Source organism: Leuresthes tenuis, unplaced genomic scaffold (assembly GCF_036924035.1).
Source record: "Leuresthes tenuis unplaced genomic scaffold, fLeuTen1.0.hap1 SCAF_24, whole genome shotgun sequence".
Lineage (NCBI taxonomy): Eukaryota > Metazoa > Chordata > Actinopteri > Atheriniformes > Atherinopsidae > Leuresthes > Leuresthes tenuis.
In genome coordinates this window covers 12,560,890-12,578,756 of record NW_027325378.1, presented here as the reverse complement: position 1 = coordinate 12,578,756, position 17,867 = coordinate 12,560,890, and the positions used below count along the sequence as shown (strand labels likewise).

The window sequence follows — 17,867 nt, the reverse complement described above, 5'->3', positions numbered from 1 at the left end:
GTTCCCCGAGGTCCAGGTATAATCTCTTGGAGTGTCACTTAGAAGAGTACACATTAAAACCTCATTAAAAGTTTTCATCGTTCCACAAAGCAGATGGGCGTGATGAATAGATTGGTCCAGCAGCCGCGTGTGGCCCTGCGTGCCATTAATCAACAGCAGCCCGCCTGCTGTGGGCTACAAAGACACAGAAATCATAGCTGAGCTGCCTCATGCAGTGGTGCTCTGCTTTAATGGAGAAAAGAAGAAGCGATAACCAGCTTGCTGTCACATTAGCAGTTTCTCTGCCCTGTAGTCTCGCACCTAAAATAACACCCTGCATCCTTTGGACTTTGGTGTCTTATAGGAAAGGAGAAGGCCAGACTGTCTGACCAGACAGCCAACCCAGCTCAGGACACTTTGTGAATGGGTGTTATGTAATATGACTCTCCCAGCGTTTCTTCGCCAGACTGGAAAGATACAATCAGCGGAAGACTAGCCCCTCCCCCTGTATAAGTTTACCTTTTTGTCAATGAAGCCCATGAATTACACAAGGGGAGTTTTGGCAAAAACAGAGGCCACTTGCTTCCTAAAACAAGTACACTGGCAACCGCGTCACAAGAGGACAATGACAGACATTCTTGCACCTCAAAATAAAGTGTGTGGAGAGTTTATTTGCCGAGCCAGAGCTGTAGCAAACGTCCCTGTCTCAAAGAAAGGCTACAGCGAATGTGAAGTGAGTGGAAACGAAAGGGAAGGTGGCGCAGAGCAGATCAAAAAGAGCAACACATTGCTACAAGCTCCTCTGATTAGAAAAATAGAGAGAGAGATGTAACAGTTCCCATTCTGAAGAAGGCTAGCCTCAAACATCTGTTTATGCGTTCAAGTCAAAACCAGTGGGCCAGTGGGCAGGAGCATGGGCGTGTTGCATGTATCACATGAACACGACCATTTTAGGTCTTTTTTAAACTGCAGACCAACGTGTCTTTACATTCCTTTAAGTGGAATAAGAATATCAAAATGCAACAACACAGTTTTAAAACGTCCCCAGGTTTAAACTGCTTTTTCTGTGATGCGGGATCTACTGCTCACAACTGAGAAAAAAAAAAAAAAAAAAGAAAGAAAAAAGGTCCAGAGTGAGCTCCATGGCACTGGTCACCAGTATAAACTGTCAGATAAGGAGAACAAATGGACCTTTCCCAGAGCCTATCAGACCAACTGGCACTTTTGTCCACTGACAACTCACTGATCTGCTTTGTTATCGTGACGCTGTCAAACACACACACACACACACACACACACACACACACACACACACACACACACACACACACACACACACACACACACACACACACACACACACACACACACACACACACACACACACACACACACACACACACACACACACACACACACACATACGATTTGCTTCCAGCTTCAAATTGCACTGTTGCAAAAAAAAAAAAAAAAGAACATGAAAATTTGAAACGACCTCAGAAAAAAGATGAGACAAAGGCCATTCAAAGCTGGGGACTGACACACAAACAGCTTCCATACAACAAAGCCCACTGGAGTGAATCACCAGACTGTGAAGAAGCTTTGCTCATTAACACCGGGGTGATTTGAGTACAGTATGTTATTGTCAGTATTTTCTCATCATCTCCAGTACATTTTCTTTTTGGAGAGTAAAGCAAGGCTATAATACCGCAGGTAACAGGTTGAGTGTGCAGTCCAGAGCTCTCAGGCAACGAGCTCCCAAAGCACCTGAGTCACTGAATGTGCTTCGGATGGAGTGAGAGAGCAAAGCTGGGGGGGGGGGAAAGGCAGAAGCGTTAAACAGATCGAGACAAAGCACAGAGGGAAAAAGAGGCCTACTTCTTAACACCATGTGGGGAGAATACGGTGCCTTTATTTCTTGCACAGTGGAACCGCTTTTAAGTCTTACTTCAGCAATGCAGGGATAAATCTCACACCATACACACACCTGTGCACACAGACCGAATTACTGGCAAGAAAAAAAAGCTCAACTTCCCCTAAGAACCGACCAGAGACTGGGAGCACACTGGGGGACATCCGAAAAGAGAAAAAAAGGCTCTTTGTAGTGATGCCCTCTCATAAGCTAGGCCCTGATGGCTTCAACAGGTCCCAATGACACCTCCAAGAGTCATCCTGGGCTTCCCATCTCATTAGTCCTCAACTACTTTTCCCCAAACAGGCCTTTTCTCTCCCCAGAGAATGTATACAGGAAACAGGAACTATAAATACAGAGGGGAATGTTAATATATCCATGTTGGGAGTGGTTATTGAGGCTCATCTGCAAGGCTCAACGAAGGTCTCTGGCTTTAATTAACAGCAAGCGACATGAATGGTCATTTCACTGAACATTTTGGAAGACAAAAGCCCATCTGTCTGTGGATCTGGCATTCAAAAGCCGGTCAGAAATAGGGATCGAGTACAATTCAAAAGCTTCAGAACTCGCTGGAATCTGACTCGCACTTTGAGGCATCACTTAGAAATCACTCATGACCGTGGAAGTTTAAAAAGATGAATTCCGTGTCTGTGACCGACTCCTGGCGAGCTGCGAGCACGGTAAATACCAGAGTGAAGTGAGCACGTGTAAATCAAACTATGCTTGAAGGATGAGGTTCCGGAGAATTTCATCCGTCACGGTACAATAAGTGGGAAGACTCTTTCAAATATCAGAAAGAGCTTTTGAAATTGTAAAACTGAGTATGGGGTACGAAGGCTAACCTCCAGTAGACAAGAAGCAGTCTTCAGAGACCAAGCCCCCCATCTTAATGTGCAACCAAGCAACCAATCACCCACTGATTTGCTGGCAATTCCCTACAGGGCCACACACCAGCAGACTGTATTGATCGCCAAGATGACTGAGCAGAACTGTCGGCCTCCTAATCCGTGGCGCACTCCCAACCATGACTGTCACACATCCCGATTGTTCATCTGATTTAGGGCTTTAAGACCATCTGCAAAAGGAACCCCTGCCATTCATTTCAGCAGGCCTGGCTGGGAAAAAATTAAACCAGCAGAGTCAGAAGCGACACTGTCAGTGGAGAACTGAACAACGACCCTGCCAGTCCCCCCCCCCCCCCCCCCCCCCCCCCCCCCAAACTCCCCGTCTTTGCCACAGTTGAGAGTACGGCCATCCGTACAAAAAGCCTCTCCTGCCAGGGCTCTGCTCATCATGGCCTAGTTTTTGTCTGTGAGGGATCAACATCGGAGGCGCCATGTGAAGGTCTGTTAAATCAAACCAGTATGATTTCCCCATATATTTATTGCTGTCCATCTTTTCTTCATTCTTTATGTTGTAATGGACGTTTTCATCCAAAAGACATAAAAAAAAAAGAATCTACCCAACAGTTGGAGACAGAGGTAGGAGACTTTAAGCCTCATATTTACACAGTGGTAATTCTTTTAGCTGTAAAGTATCCCTAAAACGGGCAACTGGCTTTGGTTTAAAAAGTCATAGGCAGCAAGAAACAAAGAAGGAAAGGAAGAAAAAGAAGGAAATAGAAAAGATGTCCGCAGACAGAATATGCATAGACACAGAGAGACACTTATCTAACTCTTTGAGCTTCTACAGCAAATCCCATTCAGCCCCTTAATTAGATAATTCAGAGTGAAGTGGAATGCCCCGTCATGTCTGGCCGGACGGTTGAGTATCTACAGCTGCGGGGCTTTGACATGAGGGCTGGACTGAAACATGATTGGCATGGAAAGTGTGAGTTTTTCGGCACAGAACAATAATGCAAGCTTGTCTAGACATCTCCAGCGGACGAAGAGAAAAAAAAAAAAAAAAATCAGATTTGAGAATGTAGAAGCGTGATGTCACGAGATTTGAGAGGAAGTTCGTGACATTAAACCACACATTGGAAATTAAAGTTTTTCCCCAGAAAGAATTTCACCCAAGTGAACACTATTTTGTGCAGTTTCTGCTGCAGCGCCGTCTGCACTGTGCGCATATAGATCTAAGCGAGAGTGCGATTGTGCTAAAACACACAGCTCTTTGTGGCGGTGTCCGCCTCACACCTCATGAACATCCTAACAAGCGTTTACCACTGTCCTACTTGTCGTGAAGGCACCATGTGACCAGGCAGCTGGCACCGGACAAATCAAAGGCCGCCTTCTCCTCTGGGCAGAGAGGCAGCACAATCTCCCTCTCCTGAGCAACAGCCACTCCATGGATCCAGCACAGGGCTTATTGCTGCTTATCGCATAATGCAGCAAGGCTCCACGTAGTCAAGTGGGCATCTGTAGCGTGACACTGCTTTCCATACCCCAGTGGAAAGAGGGGGGGGGGTATCAGTGCACATGTGTGTTTAAGCAGGAAACAAGCAGCACAATGTAAAGACGGGGAGGTCCAGGAAGGAAGGAAATCCTGCTTGAAAAATGGTCTGCGAGACAAAAGCTAAAGCACTCTGTCCAGTGAAGAGAAAAGGTGTGCAGGACCAGAACAAACAGTTGTCAATGAAGTCAGACTCCATCTGACACCCGGAGTTCATGCACAAGCAATTCTAGGACTACATTTCGGAGTCCAATTTACGAAATATTCTCTTCTGGCGTTTGGCACAACAACACAGCCCCTCAATGGGGAGATGAAGGACCCAGGAAGGCAGGCCATAGGAAAGTAGTGCAGAAGTGACACGTGCAGCCTTGAAAACATGTCATAAAATGCAGGCCACTTGTGTACTTGGCAGCAGCGTGAAATTAAAATGCAAGAGAGCCACTTCATCAGTTCAGAGGCTTTACAAAGGGGGGGGCAGATATAAGAGAGAAGCTGCCTGTATTCTCAGAGAGGACCCTGGGCTTATCCAATTAAAGAGTCAAGGAGAAAACCATGTCACATTGCCCTCCCTTCACCTCTGGGTTCCTCTACTCTTCCCAATCACACGTGTCAGTGCGTCTGGACTATGACAGTTTGGACAGTTTTTCATTCAACTTCACCTGTTTTAATTCCAGATTCTAAAAAAGATTTTAAAAAACAAAAGTCTGGGGAGCCGAAAACATTTATGCACCTTATATTCAACATGCATCTTATTAAAGTTAATGCTCAACTTTTATAATCACTATAGTCCTCACACCTGCATGCTGTCAAGGTCTAAGGATTTTATTGAAAATTACTAACCGCAGTTAAAAGTTTGAATAAAAAAAAGAGTGATCTCCCTGCAAGCAACACCAGACATGTCGCTTCAGCCAGTTAGGACAACGAGGGCCGTGCAGCTACCAGAGACATTAAATTCTGGACCACAGATCGGATTTGACGGTTTAAGATGAGAGCTTCAAGTCACTTACAACTGACTTTTAAAAGCTAAAAACACCAGGCATCCGGAGACTGGATGAGACAAATGAACAATTGTGAAATTGAAGCAAGCGCAGCAACTGTCTGAATGAAACGTAGCTCTGAAAGACGGCAAACATGTATGAATCTATGGAGAAAAAGACCGAGGAGGACAGGAAAGGAAAGGCGGCTAGCTTTGCTGTTTTAGCAGATACTGGTAGCAGGACCACGTACTGAAGTGATACTAATGGGATTTGAAAGTAGGAACTGACTACTGGATCTCTGTGTCCACACAGCCCTTATTAAAAGCTTGTAATGTGAACGTTGGCAGAGACTCGTACACCTCCACTGCGTTCAGAGAGCAGAGAGCCCGTTAAATCTTCTGCATTACTAGCCTAGCTTCTTCTTAAAGGCTCAGATGATCCCAAAATAAAAGTTAGTGAGTCGTTTTCTTATACTGAAAACAGTCCGTTAACAATAAAATCTCCAAACAAAAAGCCTCTCCAAACATTTTATTTTAAAAAGCTGATAAATTTAGATTGCTTGAAGGCTTAAAGTTGCTTAAAGTTGGGCATCTGCTCCAATGCTGCGTGGCAGTAACACATCAGTCAGTCTCAGTGTGACGTTGCGACTCTCCTCTGGTTCACGTCACAGCTGTTTTTGTGTGGTTCATACCTTATGAGTTGATCCAGTTGATTTGATTTATCGTTCTCTACAGACTGCAGACATTAGTGAACAAACCAGATACTGTGAGGATTGCAAGACTCCAGCTCAGGGACGCCCATACCTGCACTGGCCATTGTTCCTATTATGCTCTGAAGAAAGACTCGACTCCCCTTTAGTCATTGTAGAAATTGCACTCTCCGTTAAGGGGATAAGTGGGAGGTATGCAGCAGTATTATGTGTTAGTAATCAGTCCAGAAAAAAGGAAGTAATTAAGGAATAAAGACGAGCAATCACGGCAGAAGGAGCGGACTGCCTCTGTGGAATGTCTTATCACAAAACGCTGTGAGAACCATAATAGATGGGACAGTAAGTGTTCACTGGCAGGCTCTGCCTGAAGCACCCACTCACATTAGGCTCATAACCTGCCAATCCCGGTTCACTCAGCATAAGTTATGGGGAGTCCATCACCTGGTGTCAGTCCTTCACTAACATATGCAACTTTCACTCAGTTTCATCCCTCATCTACTACAATCTAGACTTCTTCTTATTCTTTTCCTGCATAAATACAACACAGCCTAATACTGGTCGTTATACTGGTGAGAGTTTGTGTTTTTTCACCAGATCACCGGCTGACAAAGAGAGTCCTCCATCATGCAGGACAGATGAGGAAGCCGAATGTTGCCACGACATCTACAGATTAACAGACAGGAAAGGGGTAGGAACAAGAGGCTGTGACCTTTTGGATCATCCGCAGCGTGTCCAGAGGATATGAACCTTTTCGTCCTCCAACCTCGACCCGACCCCCGTCAGGACTGCTCCAGGGTTCAAATGGTACAAGAAACTACTCCATCCAGGATGTAAACAAAAGTCAAACCCTGGGAGAGAGAAGTGGAACATCCAAATGCAAATAGAGACACACACACACACGGGTTGAGTTAAGCACCTGAGTGTCTGAGAGCCTGTTCACACTCCTTCTCTGTTTTCTCCATCAGGCCTGATTTTCCAACTTCCTGCAGCTATTTTTTTTTGCAGAAATGACACGACCGATTTAACATGACTGCTGACATCTTTGTTGACCCAATAAAGCCAATGACATGTACACAGAATAATCTAATTAAGTCCCGTTTGAAGGAGTTGAAAACAGAACGAATGATAAACAGGATTTTTTGAGCTTCATCTTGAGATGTTCAACACTTTTTTTTAATTAAATGACACAAAAGGAAGAGTTTTTTTGCAGCCTTACGGTGTCTAAAACCGTATTTTAAGCTTATTTAGTTGCAGTTCATGCAAGGGATTAGAAAAATGTTTTAAAGCTTGCACAAGCTTTTGTTGGTGTAGGAGGGCAGCAGCAAAGGGACCACTTAATGTACTGTACCGCAGAGCTCTTTGGAATAAATTAAGTTAACTTGTGGCTCAGATCTCCCTCCAGAATCAGGACATGAAAGGCTTCCCCCATTGAAACCTCTTGTATTCTCTTTCCTAAGAGCTTAACATGCAAGGAAATGTCCTCCAATGTCTCTCTATGAATGGCCGAGTCTGACAAAAGGTTTTTCCTTTGACAGAATGAGCAGAAATTTTTTAGAAATGCAAAAAGCCCATCGGGGTGTCTGTTTACATTATGTCTTGATTTGTCGTTTTATTGGCTCGGAGCCGTCCAAGATAAACACCAGAGTCCACCGCCGCCCACTATCGCAGGCTATAATTGTTCATTATGTAAGTAAGGAAAGAGATATGTCAACTTTCCTGGAGACTCCCTCGGTGAGAGTACTGTGGAAGTTTAGGAGATTAAGAGTAAAAGGTGGATCCAATTCCAAAACGAAATTCTAGGAAACTCAAATTTAAACTTTGCAGTACTGACACCTTCAAGATGCAATCTGAACATTTTCCCAGAAGAGAAAGAACATCCAACAATAGGCTCGGTCTGTCCTGGGACAAAAATCGCTCTAATCGGCCATTGTTTTCCACTACCTTAACACTAAATGATGCATTAGGCGCATTGTGTTACGGTCCCACGGATCAGCAGCAACAATCTCTGCTCTTCAGTTCAACTTTGCCAACCGATCGGAGCCTCATTGTTCTGCAGCACTTCCTAACCTCGGAGGAATTCCTCCTCCAGGAAATATGGTTTACAAGAGAGGGCACCAAGCCCAGCAACTCCCAGAGACCACCCCTCTACGCATCGCCCTCCCTGCAACTTCTACTGCTGGATCTGTCCTACACATTTACCCTTAACACCTCTGGCTATATTGGTCGGCTGCTGTCCCTGCTGGAACTCAGAATCCCCTGGATCAACCCACTCAGGGACTGCACAGAGGGGCAGGGGGGGTGCTTCATTCTGACCTCTAGACACAGAGGCTTGTGTGGTTTGTAACTGGCTTTCGTTTGGGAAGCGGGGGAGGCGAGTGTGTGATACTGGGATCAGATGAAAGTCTTCAATATGGCCCCTCTCCACAGTAGGGCCAGTCTTTGATCAACCTTAGTGTCTTCCACAATGCTCTCTGTGATCTTTAAGCAGATAAGAATGACTCTTTGTCTATAACTTCCTTATCATTATCATCATCAAGACCCGACAGCTATAATCCACAGCTAAACCAACAAGCTATCTTTCACTATTAGATCTCGATCTGAGGCTTCAGTACCAACATTCTCGGCCAGAACACAAAGGCCTTGCAAGGATCAGGCACCTCTGGAATTAATCCCAGCTCCAGCACAACAGGGGAGATAAGGGAGGGGTCACTGCATGCCCCAAACCCCCATCACAAGGACAGAGGACACATTCCCACATGTAATCACCATCTCTTGGGATAGTGCTCCATTGGAAACATCTGGATGGCGGTGGCAGAGGGTCGGGGCGCAGACATTCATACGTGTCTGTCTTTGAAGGAGGTCGGTGCTGCTTGACTTAAGGCCATCAAGCTGACGGCGTCCTGTGACGCAACAACCAGGTGTTATCCTGCACTGCGAGGCGGGACATGTGGAGCCAGCTCTGGTGCTTTTCATCTGAGTCCACCTGGGCTGTATTCCGGCAACATTCGGGCCATGTGGATTTGATGAGATGAGAAGTGAACTCTCCTGTGTGCTTTTATGCAGGGGAGCAAGTGGAGTAATTATAGGAGGGAGTCGTAATGCCCCACGAGGCAGCAGTCTGCAGCCAGGGTTGATAAACTTTATCACTGTTATTTTACTATTTTCTATCCAATATTCATGAACTGTAAAGCAAATGGGTGTGATTTACCCTAACAGCTGTGCACATCATAGAGAAGCAGTGCTATGGTCCGAACATGAAAATTAATGACACACAAGTGTTTTCTGACGGTAAACACCTTGATGTTGTCTTTTACCTGCTTTTATACATCACTGTATGACTATGTAGCCAAACTCACCTGTCCTGCAACGCTTTGTGCGTGAGAACTGCCACACAAGCCTCTGTGAGCCTCAAAAACACCCCCACTAAACGGGCTAAGATGAGGATTAAACATGACACCGGCCACTTTGTGACTGTTCTTCCAATTTCACACTTACAAGCTGAACGGTTGAGATCTCCATCAGTGGGATGGGTTCACAAAGTGCAGCAGACAACTCTGTTAATTGCTAATAGAGATCCTGCCAACACAACAAACAGCACGCAGGGTTTGCACAGGATAACCAGACACACTTTCAGTGGGCTGGTTCTAGCTCTAGGCTGATGCACCATGCATACCAAGCAGGCTTTTTTATTCATTTATATTGGGGAAGTGGGACTTTCGTGAGCAAAAGTGCACATTTGAGCCGTTTCAAACTGTTCGCATCACTCACCGAGAGAAACTCTAGCGTCCCGACATAATCCCGTTCAGTCTTTAAAAGTTCATTCAAGACGCACACTCGCAACCGGAGCTGCTTCTCCAAGTCCTTCCCGCTCTCAGCTCTGTGCTCACCTCTGCTCTCCTCAGTCATGGTGAGAATACAGACAGTAAAAAAAAAAATAAAATTAAAAAAGAAGCGTAATTCCCTTCAGCGGCTCGCAGTTTCACATCAGGTAGGAAGGGAGGAAAGTTCGCAGCATGGTCAAAACTCAAAGGTGCAACCGGTGTCTGTGCTTCAGGTCCACGAGAGGCGGAAAGAATAGCGAAACATTCGCGTTAAAAAAAAGAGTTTAAAAAATGCGCGAAGGGGGGAAAAAAGATTATAAAACGCCGTGAAACTGCTTCACACAGAGGGTGTGACAGAACGGAGTGCAGCAACTGGACTCAAGTTAAAGTTGGGTCCATGTGACTCCTTAAACCCTCATCCTGCTCCAGCCTCCTAACAGCCTTAAAAGTAGAGGACCAGAGTCAAGTCAGCCGCGAGACGCCCAACAGCTTCCGGTGGCATTTTCCAAAATAATGGTCTTACGGCAGGTTTTGAGGAAGTGAGAAACATATTTTGGGAGGACACGCAGGGAATGTTTCTGTACACTCCATGGTGAGCTACGACGTGTATGTTTTCAACTTGGAGGAACAACTGCTGTATTTCTGAGAGGATTTTACTTCCATTTAAGCTGACACCTTTGAACCCTTTGAATCGAAGATAGTCACTGACTTTTTAAGAAGACGTTGAATAACAGATGGAAGAAAGTCTTTTTTTCTTCTCAACCCCCTGAAACTGCATGAAACACCGCAAAAGTCAACCATGGAAGACAATTACTTTGTATCATTTCAATGACTTCAGTTGCTTTTTTTTCCTCCTTGCAATGAAGCACAGATGCTGCTTAATGGAGTAATGACTTGCAGTCATAAATCGCACATCGACTTCTGCCATTAAGTTGTAAATTAGTTTACCACTCTGACGTGATGAAAAACTGAATACACCAAAACACAAACATTTCTTCAAATAATTGATCATTTTGGTGAAGGGTAACTCTGAAAGTTGAGAAAGAAATGATCTGAATATCTACAGGCAACCTCTTCACCGGCCACTTTTATTGGGAAGAAGGCGCTGATATGACGTCAGCAGGTGTGGTTGGACAGGTTGGCATTTGTCGTTCTACAGGCTCTCGCTTTCGGCTGATTTGGTTTTGAAAGAGATGTTGGTTAGTTTATGTAAACCTAAAGAATACACAGCCCCTTGAACTGTAATACACACCTTGTTGTCAAAGCAGGTTTTTCATGTCACAGTTCACGACATCACTATGAAACACTTTAGCAAAATGTCTGCCCGCCTGCTGATAGAACAGGTCTCGAGTAAATAATCAAAAGGTGTTCATTTCTGACCTGTCGGAGCAGAGTGAGCCTTTTGGGAATGGAGTCTTTATGAGAGATGAGCTAAAAACTGCGTTCGAGAGAAGGTGACAAAAATACCTTTCACACACTCAGCCTATCCAGTAATCTGACATCGCCTAAGTGTGTCGGTGTCATATTGTCTGAATGAGCACATGGGCGCTTGTCCATATTAGTAACATTAATGCCTATTTTTTAAATAAGCATGCACAGTAGCTTTGTGTGATCAGTAGAAACTGATAGTTTGCATCATGAAATGAATACAGAACAGTGCTGAATAACGCTCCATTGTTTTCCTTTATTTGGTGCAGCAGCTTCAGCGTCTCTTCTTTCACACACAGTGGCAAACTGTAGACACAGTGCCTGCAAAATATAAAAAAAAAATAGGTTTATTCATCCATTTTCTATTCCCACTTAATCCAACTCAGGACATTCGCAGGGAGGCTGGAGCCTTTTCCAGCTGTCATTGGGCATGAGGTACAGTACACCCCAGACAGGTCACCAGTTCATCAGGACCACACAGAGACAAAGAAACAACCACACTCACAGGGACAATATTTAGAATCACACAATTAACCTAACATGCATGTTTTTGGGCAGTGGGAGGAAGCCAGGGTACCTGGAGAGAACCCACACATACACCAGCTGGGTGTTGAACCAGGAACCCTCTTGCTGTGAGGTGACAATGATAACCACCATTACACCATGCAGCCATGATGGGTTTATTGGTGTAGAAAATAAATTAAAACACTTTTTAAAAAATCTATACAGTATGTAGACAACAGAGTTAGAGGAGCAGTTGGAAAGCTCCATCAAGTTTCACTTAATTAGGCTTGGTTGTTTTTGTGTAATCTTGGTGACAAACAGACGGAGTCAAGAAGAAGAAATAAATTGGACTTACAGAAGGATCCGCAATGCATGAAACCTGAAGCCCCTCTGCTACCTCTGCCAATGAACTGCCTCTTTGCTTTTGTGTCCTCACCGAAAGAGATCGACAATCGACAATCTGAAACATTTCATTTCAGAAGAAGTGCATCACAGGTGGCTTGAGAAACTGAAAGAAAATGTGTATACTGTCATCTTGTGATCCTTGCAGTCGTGGAATTTTCAAGGAAGTATGGAAGAAACACTGATTATTGTCTTTGTTAGATAAGTTGTAAGACAGGGTTTCATTAGAAACACATTAAGCTGCAGCTTTTTTTTATGGTATTTCATAGTATTTGATTTAAACAGCAGTCTTTAATTAGTCAGACTGTGTTTAATTAGGACAGGATATCCACTTAACAAGACTTGGAAACTATGTGCCGCCTCCTCCCTCCCAACACTGCAGAGCTGAACCAGCCTCTTGAGATGATAGTTAAGTGTTTTTATATTGAATTAGACACAGTCAGAGTCATTTTGCGCCTGGGTAAATATGAACAAGATCAACACTAAAACCAGCTTTATGGCACCAGCTTTACATCTTTAGAGACGATTTTACTGGAGCCATTCTGCAGCTCACAATAATGAGGCAGGGATTAGCATCTCAACCAGTGAGGATTCAGCTGAATCCATTCTGCAGTCAATGCAAGCACTTTGTTCCACCAGTGGAGCGCAAGAAAAAGGGAGAAATTAACTGTCCTTCTTTATCAGTGCCAGAGGGAGTCTTTATTTTATGGAGCTGTTGTAGATCTCGGTTACAAGTTGGTGGCTGTCAGTTTTGTGAGGTGGGATGAGGACATGGCTCTTAAAGACGAGTAAATCTTGACATGTACTATACTCTGGTGCCCAGATGGGGTACTGCACATTTCCAGTGTGTTTAAAGCTGATGAAGGGATGAGTTGTTCTGCTTCTGTACTGCCACCAGAGAGCAGTGTTGCTTTTCATATAAATAATTATCCTGGAATGAATGAAAAGAGGTTTTCCATCACTCTGAATTCTCACAATGACTATATATTAACAGTATCCCAAGTAGGTGGCTGAATGTACTAAACTTGGTTCCTAGTCTGAAAAAAAACAGAGAAACGTTGGCAACATTTGCTGCAGAGCCACCTAATTACAGTCTAACATTGACAATTCAAATTCAGTTACATATCCAGACCCTCCGACTTTTATGACCTGTGACTTTAGTGTGTGGAATTAACTTGTGTTCCTTCTGGGTTTTGTGCTGCCGGTGCCTTGCAGAGTGCTGCCAGGGAGTCTTCCACTCTTCCTGTTGCAAGAGGAGTGTCAGACTGATATGAACCACTTTTGTGTGATTACTCGCATGAAAAGTCAAACAAGAGTGGCGATAACATTGTTACTCTACACAGATATGAACATGTTAGCCTTTATTTCCACCCATAGGCCTTACAGTTCAACAGTTTATGGCAGCAAAACGAGGACATAGCTCACTTACAGTGGCTGCAGTGTTATTCTCACAAGTCATTGTTCAGTTTATTCCTCTCCACTCACATGAAAGAACTAATTCTAAATGCTATTTATTACAATCTTCATCATATACAACTACAGAAAAGGAAAGCATGATATTTGGCAAATAAACAAAAAAATGTTTTACTCCAAGTTATTTATTGGCAGATCTACAACCTTGAGTGAGTGAAGTCCTGCTATAAAAGAGGCATTCATTCTCACATTTGAGCTGTAGTAGGTCACAATCACTGCATTGTGGTTCATTTTCCCCGGTTCATATTGCAATGGTGCGCAACAAGAGGTCAAGATAAGTGGTGTAATAAAGTCCTGGTATGTTACAAACACAGACCTGCTTGTCTGCATCCGCTATTCTTAAAGTTCTTTGGCTTAACTGCTATTCCTGTTTTTACTCCACAGCTTCTGTTTTCTCCGTGATCAGAGTTAATTAAAAGCAGAGGACGCATTTGTTCATTCACCCGTTTATTAATTTATTTAAAATACAAGCTTATCACAGAAGCTCAAGAAGCTGTTACGACATATATAGTAATAACTAGCTCAAGTAGCTCATTGCAGGACTGAATCAAATACTGTAGACAATATAACAAGGTACATTATTTTATTGCAGTGATCATATTTTTAAAAAAGCATTCATTTTATCGGCTTAGAGAGATTGTTTTATTTATTTGTCTTTTGCTTATGGAGTTATAAACAGATAGAAATGATCAGATATTTACAGCAAAAAAAAAAAAAATGTTGAGATTGCTTTCAAACCATAAATGATTTACTTACCTTTGGCTAAGCTCCACAGTTTTTCTAGTTTCCAAAAGGTCCAGATTTCAGCAGTGAAGTCCCAGTCCGATGCAGTGGCAGCTCTGAATTGTTAGCACATCATTTTGAAGAGCTTTGGAAATGATCCGACCAACTAATAAAACATTTTGTGTCCAATCAGAGAAAGAAGATGTCATATATTAAACAACAGAAAGTTTTAGTAGTAGAAACTTGCATCACCTTCAGTGCTCAGTTTACAGTCTCTTATGAATTTGAAAGAATCGTTTTGCAAAAGCTCTCTTCAGATTGTTTTCAATTGGATTCAGATCAGGATTCATCACCGGGTAGATTAGAACAGTCCATCCTTTTTCCTCTAGTCACTGTGCTGCAGGTCTTTGTCCTGTTGAAAGACAAATTTCACTATAAAATCTTCTGTATTCATCATTTCCTATATATTCAATGCCTCAAGTACCAAGTATCAAGCATTTGTGAATGAAACTCCATATTGTAGGACTTTACAAAGCTTTACCAAAGCAATTCCTTGCCCATATGGTTGTGTCAGCTGTTGATGAATGACAGTTTTGATGCAGATCAGTTTAAGGAATCTCAGATCATGGGTTGTCTAATTTAGGCTTGAGTCATTGCCCCACTGAAAGCATTTTTGCTCCTAAAACATTCAGCCTTTCGTGGTGCTGTTGTCGTACCGAGTTGTGATTGCAGTCACCTGTTAACATTGCCTGTTTCATAAAACAACTATTTTTAACCTCAACTCTCTAAATTGCTCTAATCCCATCTTTTTTTATGTGTTGCAGAACCTAAACGCAATTACCAAATTATACTAACAGTGAAATGATGCTGAGATGAAACATGGAATAACTTTGCTCCATGTAAATCTAAAAATCCCTACGTTCATTTTCTTCAATTGACATTTTCCATACAGACCCATCTTTTCCCAGAATTCACCAAATGAAACAAATAATCATAGGGAGAATTAAAGTTTTGCTGAAGTGGAGTAAATATTTAAATCCAACTAACTTAATTTTATCGAGACTCTGCAATGTAAAACACAGTTTAAGATTTGTCACTCACTCTGTGTTACATTGTTAATATTAAGCAAATGCCATCTCTAAGTCTGTCCAGTTTGCAGCAAATTTAAGTTACACACTGTCTCTTTTTTGCATAGTGCTTCTTTAGTCTGGCCCCATAATTTGATCTTCTTGGGGAATTTAGCTGTAAATAAGATTTCCAAGGACACTGAATGTTCATACAACCCCCTTTTTCCCTCCACATTACATCTAAAAAGGTAAACCTAAAGTGTATAAATTTGAACTTGAACTTTTTAGGAAGCTTCCGATGCTTGTCAGATATACATGAAAGGTTGTATGATAGTGCAGGAAGACAAAAATAACATTGAAGCACAATCAATTCTATTCTTCAGGTGTTTTCTCTTGAAAACTGAACAATTCAACCTCTCAGTTCTCCTGAAAATCAGTCAAGGGAGAAATCTGTGTTGGTTAATCAGGATCACAAACACATGCTACGATGGATATAGACAGTTTTGTTCAATGGTCCAAACAACCGAGAGAAAACTTCTGGCATAGGCAGCTGCCAAGGCCCCCTGTAATGCACCCTGATTTTTATTACTGTAAGCAAGTCTCCATGCTTTGTAATCAAAGATGGAAGTCTGTGGGCTGCAGATGTGAGAGCCGAACTTTCATCCATGTTTCTGTCTCATGATGATTACTGGAGCACTCTGTTTTGCAGACAGCAGATTTATTTATTTACTGAAAGTTCTTGTCATTGTCATCTTCAAAATTCTTCATTCAATGTGTGGGTGACTAATTTTTCTGGCTGCCTGATGGACCTCTTTGAGCGGCCTCTCCAGGCTTTGATCCATCTTTAACCCATGCCAAAGCCTCTAGTTCACGTTTCTCCTCAGGGTCAAAGATATGCATTCACAGCTCCGGTCAGGGTCAACTTCGATCTGTCGGATCCTGCAGAGGCCCCATAGTTTAACCAGACCCCACTCATCCACTCCAAAACCAGCGCCAACCTTGTTGTCTGACTGCAAGCCTGTCAAAGAGCCCTTTCACACCCCTCAGCTCGGTCTGAGTCTCAGGGAGGAAAATGGTGATTTACTGGCCTTGGGTGCCACTGTAAGATTATTGAAATGAACACTTAGCTCTAAAAAAGATGCTTGGTTCTTGATCCTCCCTGCAGACCACAGCCCAAAACTCAGAGCAGTGCCACACACTCAGGAATGCAGGCCCGAGCTCTAAAAACAACATTCAACTGACTCCAGGCGGTGCCGTACATCACCGTACCCAACATGTTACGCTTAAATGACCAGCCAATGTAACAACCTTAATGTGCCAGAGTTTTTCACTCTCCCTTCAAGTCCCCAAACATGATATACATGGAAGGCAAAGCAAGTATTTTATGAATATGCCTCTGTGTGCAGCTGTCGAGCTGCTGAGACACACTTCACCTTCATGGTTTTATGTAATGAAAAACCACCCACTTTAAACCAAAGTACATTCAATTTAAGGTTTGGTTAAACTTTTCACTTGGAGGGTTTTCTTCAATGACATTTAAATCAATTCACTCTCTGAATAATTTTGAAGTTTCGCCTCAGAGTTAAAACATTGAAACTCAAGTTGAGTCACAGATATAAAGGGCTCATAAAAATACAGATTGTGCCTCCTGTTGTTCTGGACTGCTGAATCATGTCCTCAGTGAAAGTTCAGATTGATGGCAGTTGTCATGAAATGAAACGTTCTCACATGATATATCTTGATATCTATCACAGTAAACCTATAAGCCAACAGGGTGGCACAGCAGGCTGATACCAAATATCTACAGGACTTCATTTAGATTTTCTTAAATGCAAAGCTCTTTAGCAACAGAGCCAAAAGAAAAATTCTAAATCTACTTTTAGGAAACTGAAGCATGATTAACTGATGTCTGAAAGCAGACAAAAAGCTAACTTTCTTAGAGAGAATCTGGTTTTTATTCTCAAATTTGGGATATTTATTCCTATGCTGAATTTGAGTATCAGTGGTGCAAATTTTCGGAATGGTGGGGAGGGGAGCGCCAAATGTTAGCTGGGTATGTTCAGGGTCCTGTTGTACAGTAATTGGCATAAAACAGGTGGCACACTGTTGACACTGGAGAGAAGCATGTGAAAAATGTGCTGCTGCCGGGTAGTCACAAAAGAAAGAGGCTGGCGGTTGACTTAGACATTTAATCACTGTGTTGGGTGATAAGTGGAGGATCAAACGGAGGCACGAAAAGCCTGGAACAAAAGGAAGAGCAGTCTACATTACCGAAGAGGAATTCCTGGTGGATCCCCGCCAAGGCACTGACAGAGCTGGTAGCTTGTAATGACACTCCAAAAATACAAGATTCAGAAGCGCAGTGGACACTTAAAATCCACATGGACAAGGGTATCCTATTGTTTTCTCCACCACTGACTGCATGTCATTTAGACTTGTGAAATTACAGGAAAAGGTGCACTAAAAGATGGCACAATA

The 17,867-nt window shown here is 43.0% G+C and overlaps 1 protein-coding gene across 1 annotated transcript in view; it reads right to left on the bottom strand.

Annotated features, from left to right (window-relative positions):
- Window positions 1-10,195, bottom strand: part of prex2 (phosphatidylinositol-3,4,5-trisphosphate-dependent Rac exchange factor 2) — an 80,966-nt gene extending 70,771 nt beyond the window's left edge. Inside the window, exon 1 of the mRNA XM_072378219.1 lies at window positions 9,740-10,195. Within this exon, the coding sequence (XP_072234320.1) occupies window positions 9,740-9,877 (138 nt within the window). The 5' untranslated portion in view covers window positions 9,878-10,195. The remainder of the gene's footprint in view (window positions 1-9,739) is intronic.
- Between the last annotated feature and the right edge of the window lie 7,672 nt (window positions 10,196-17,867).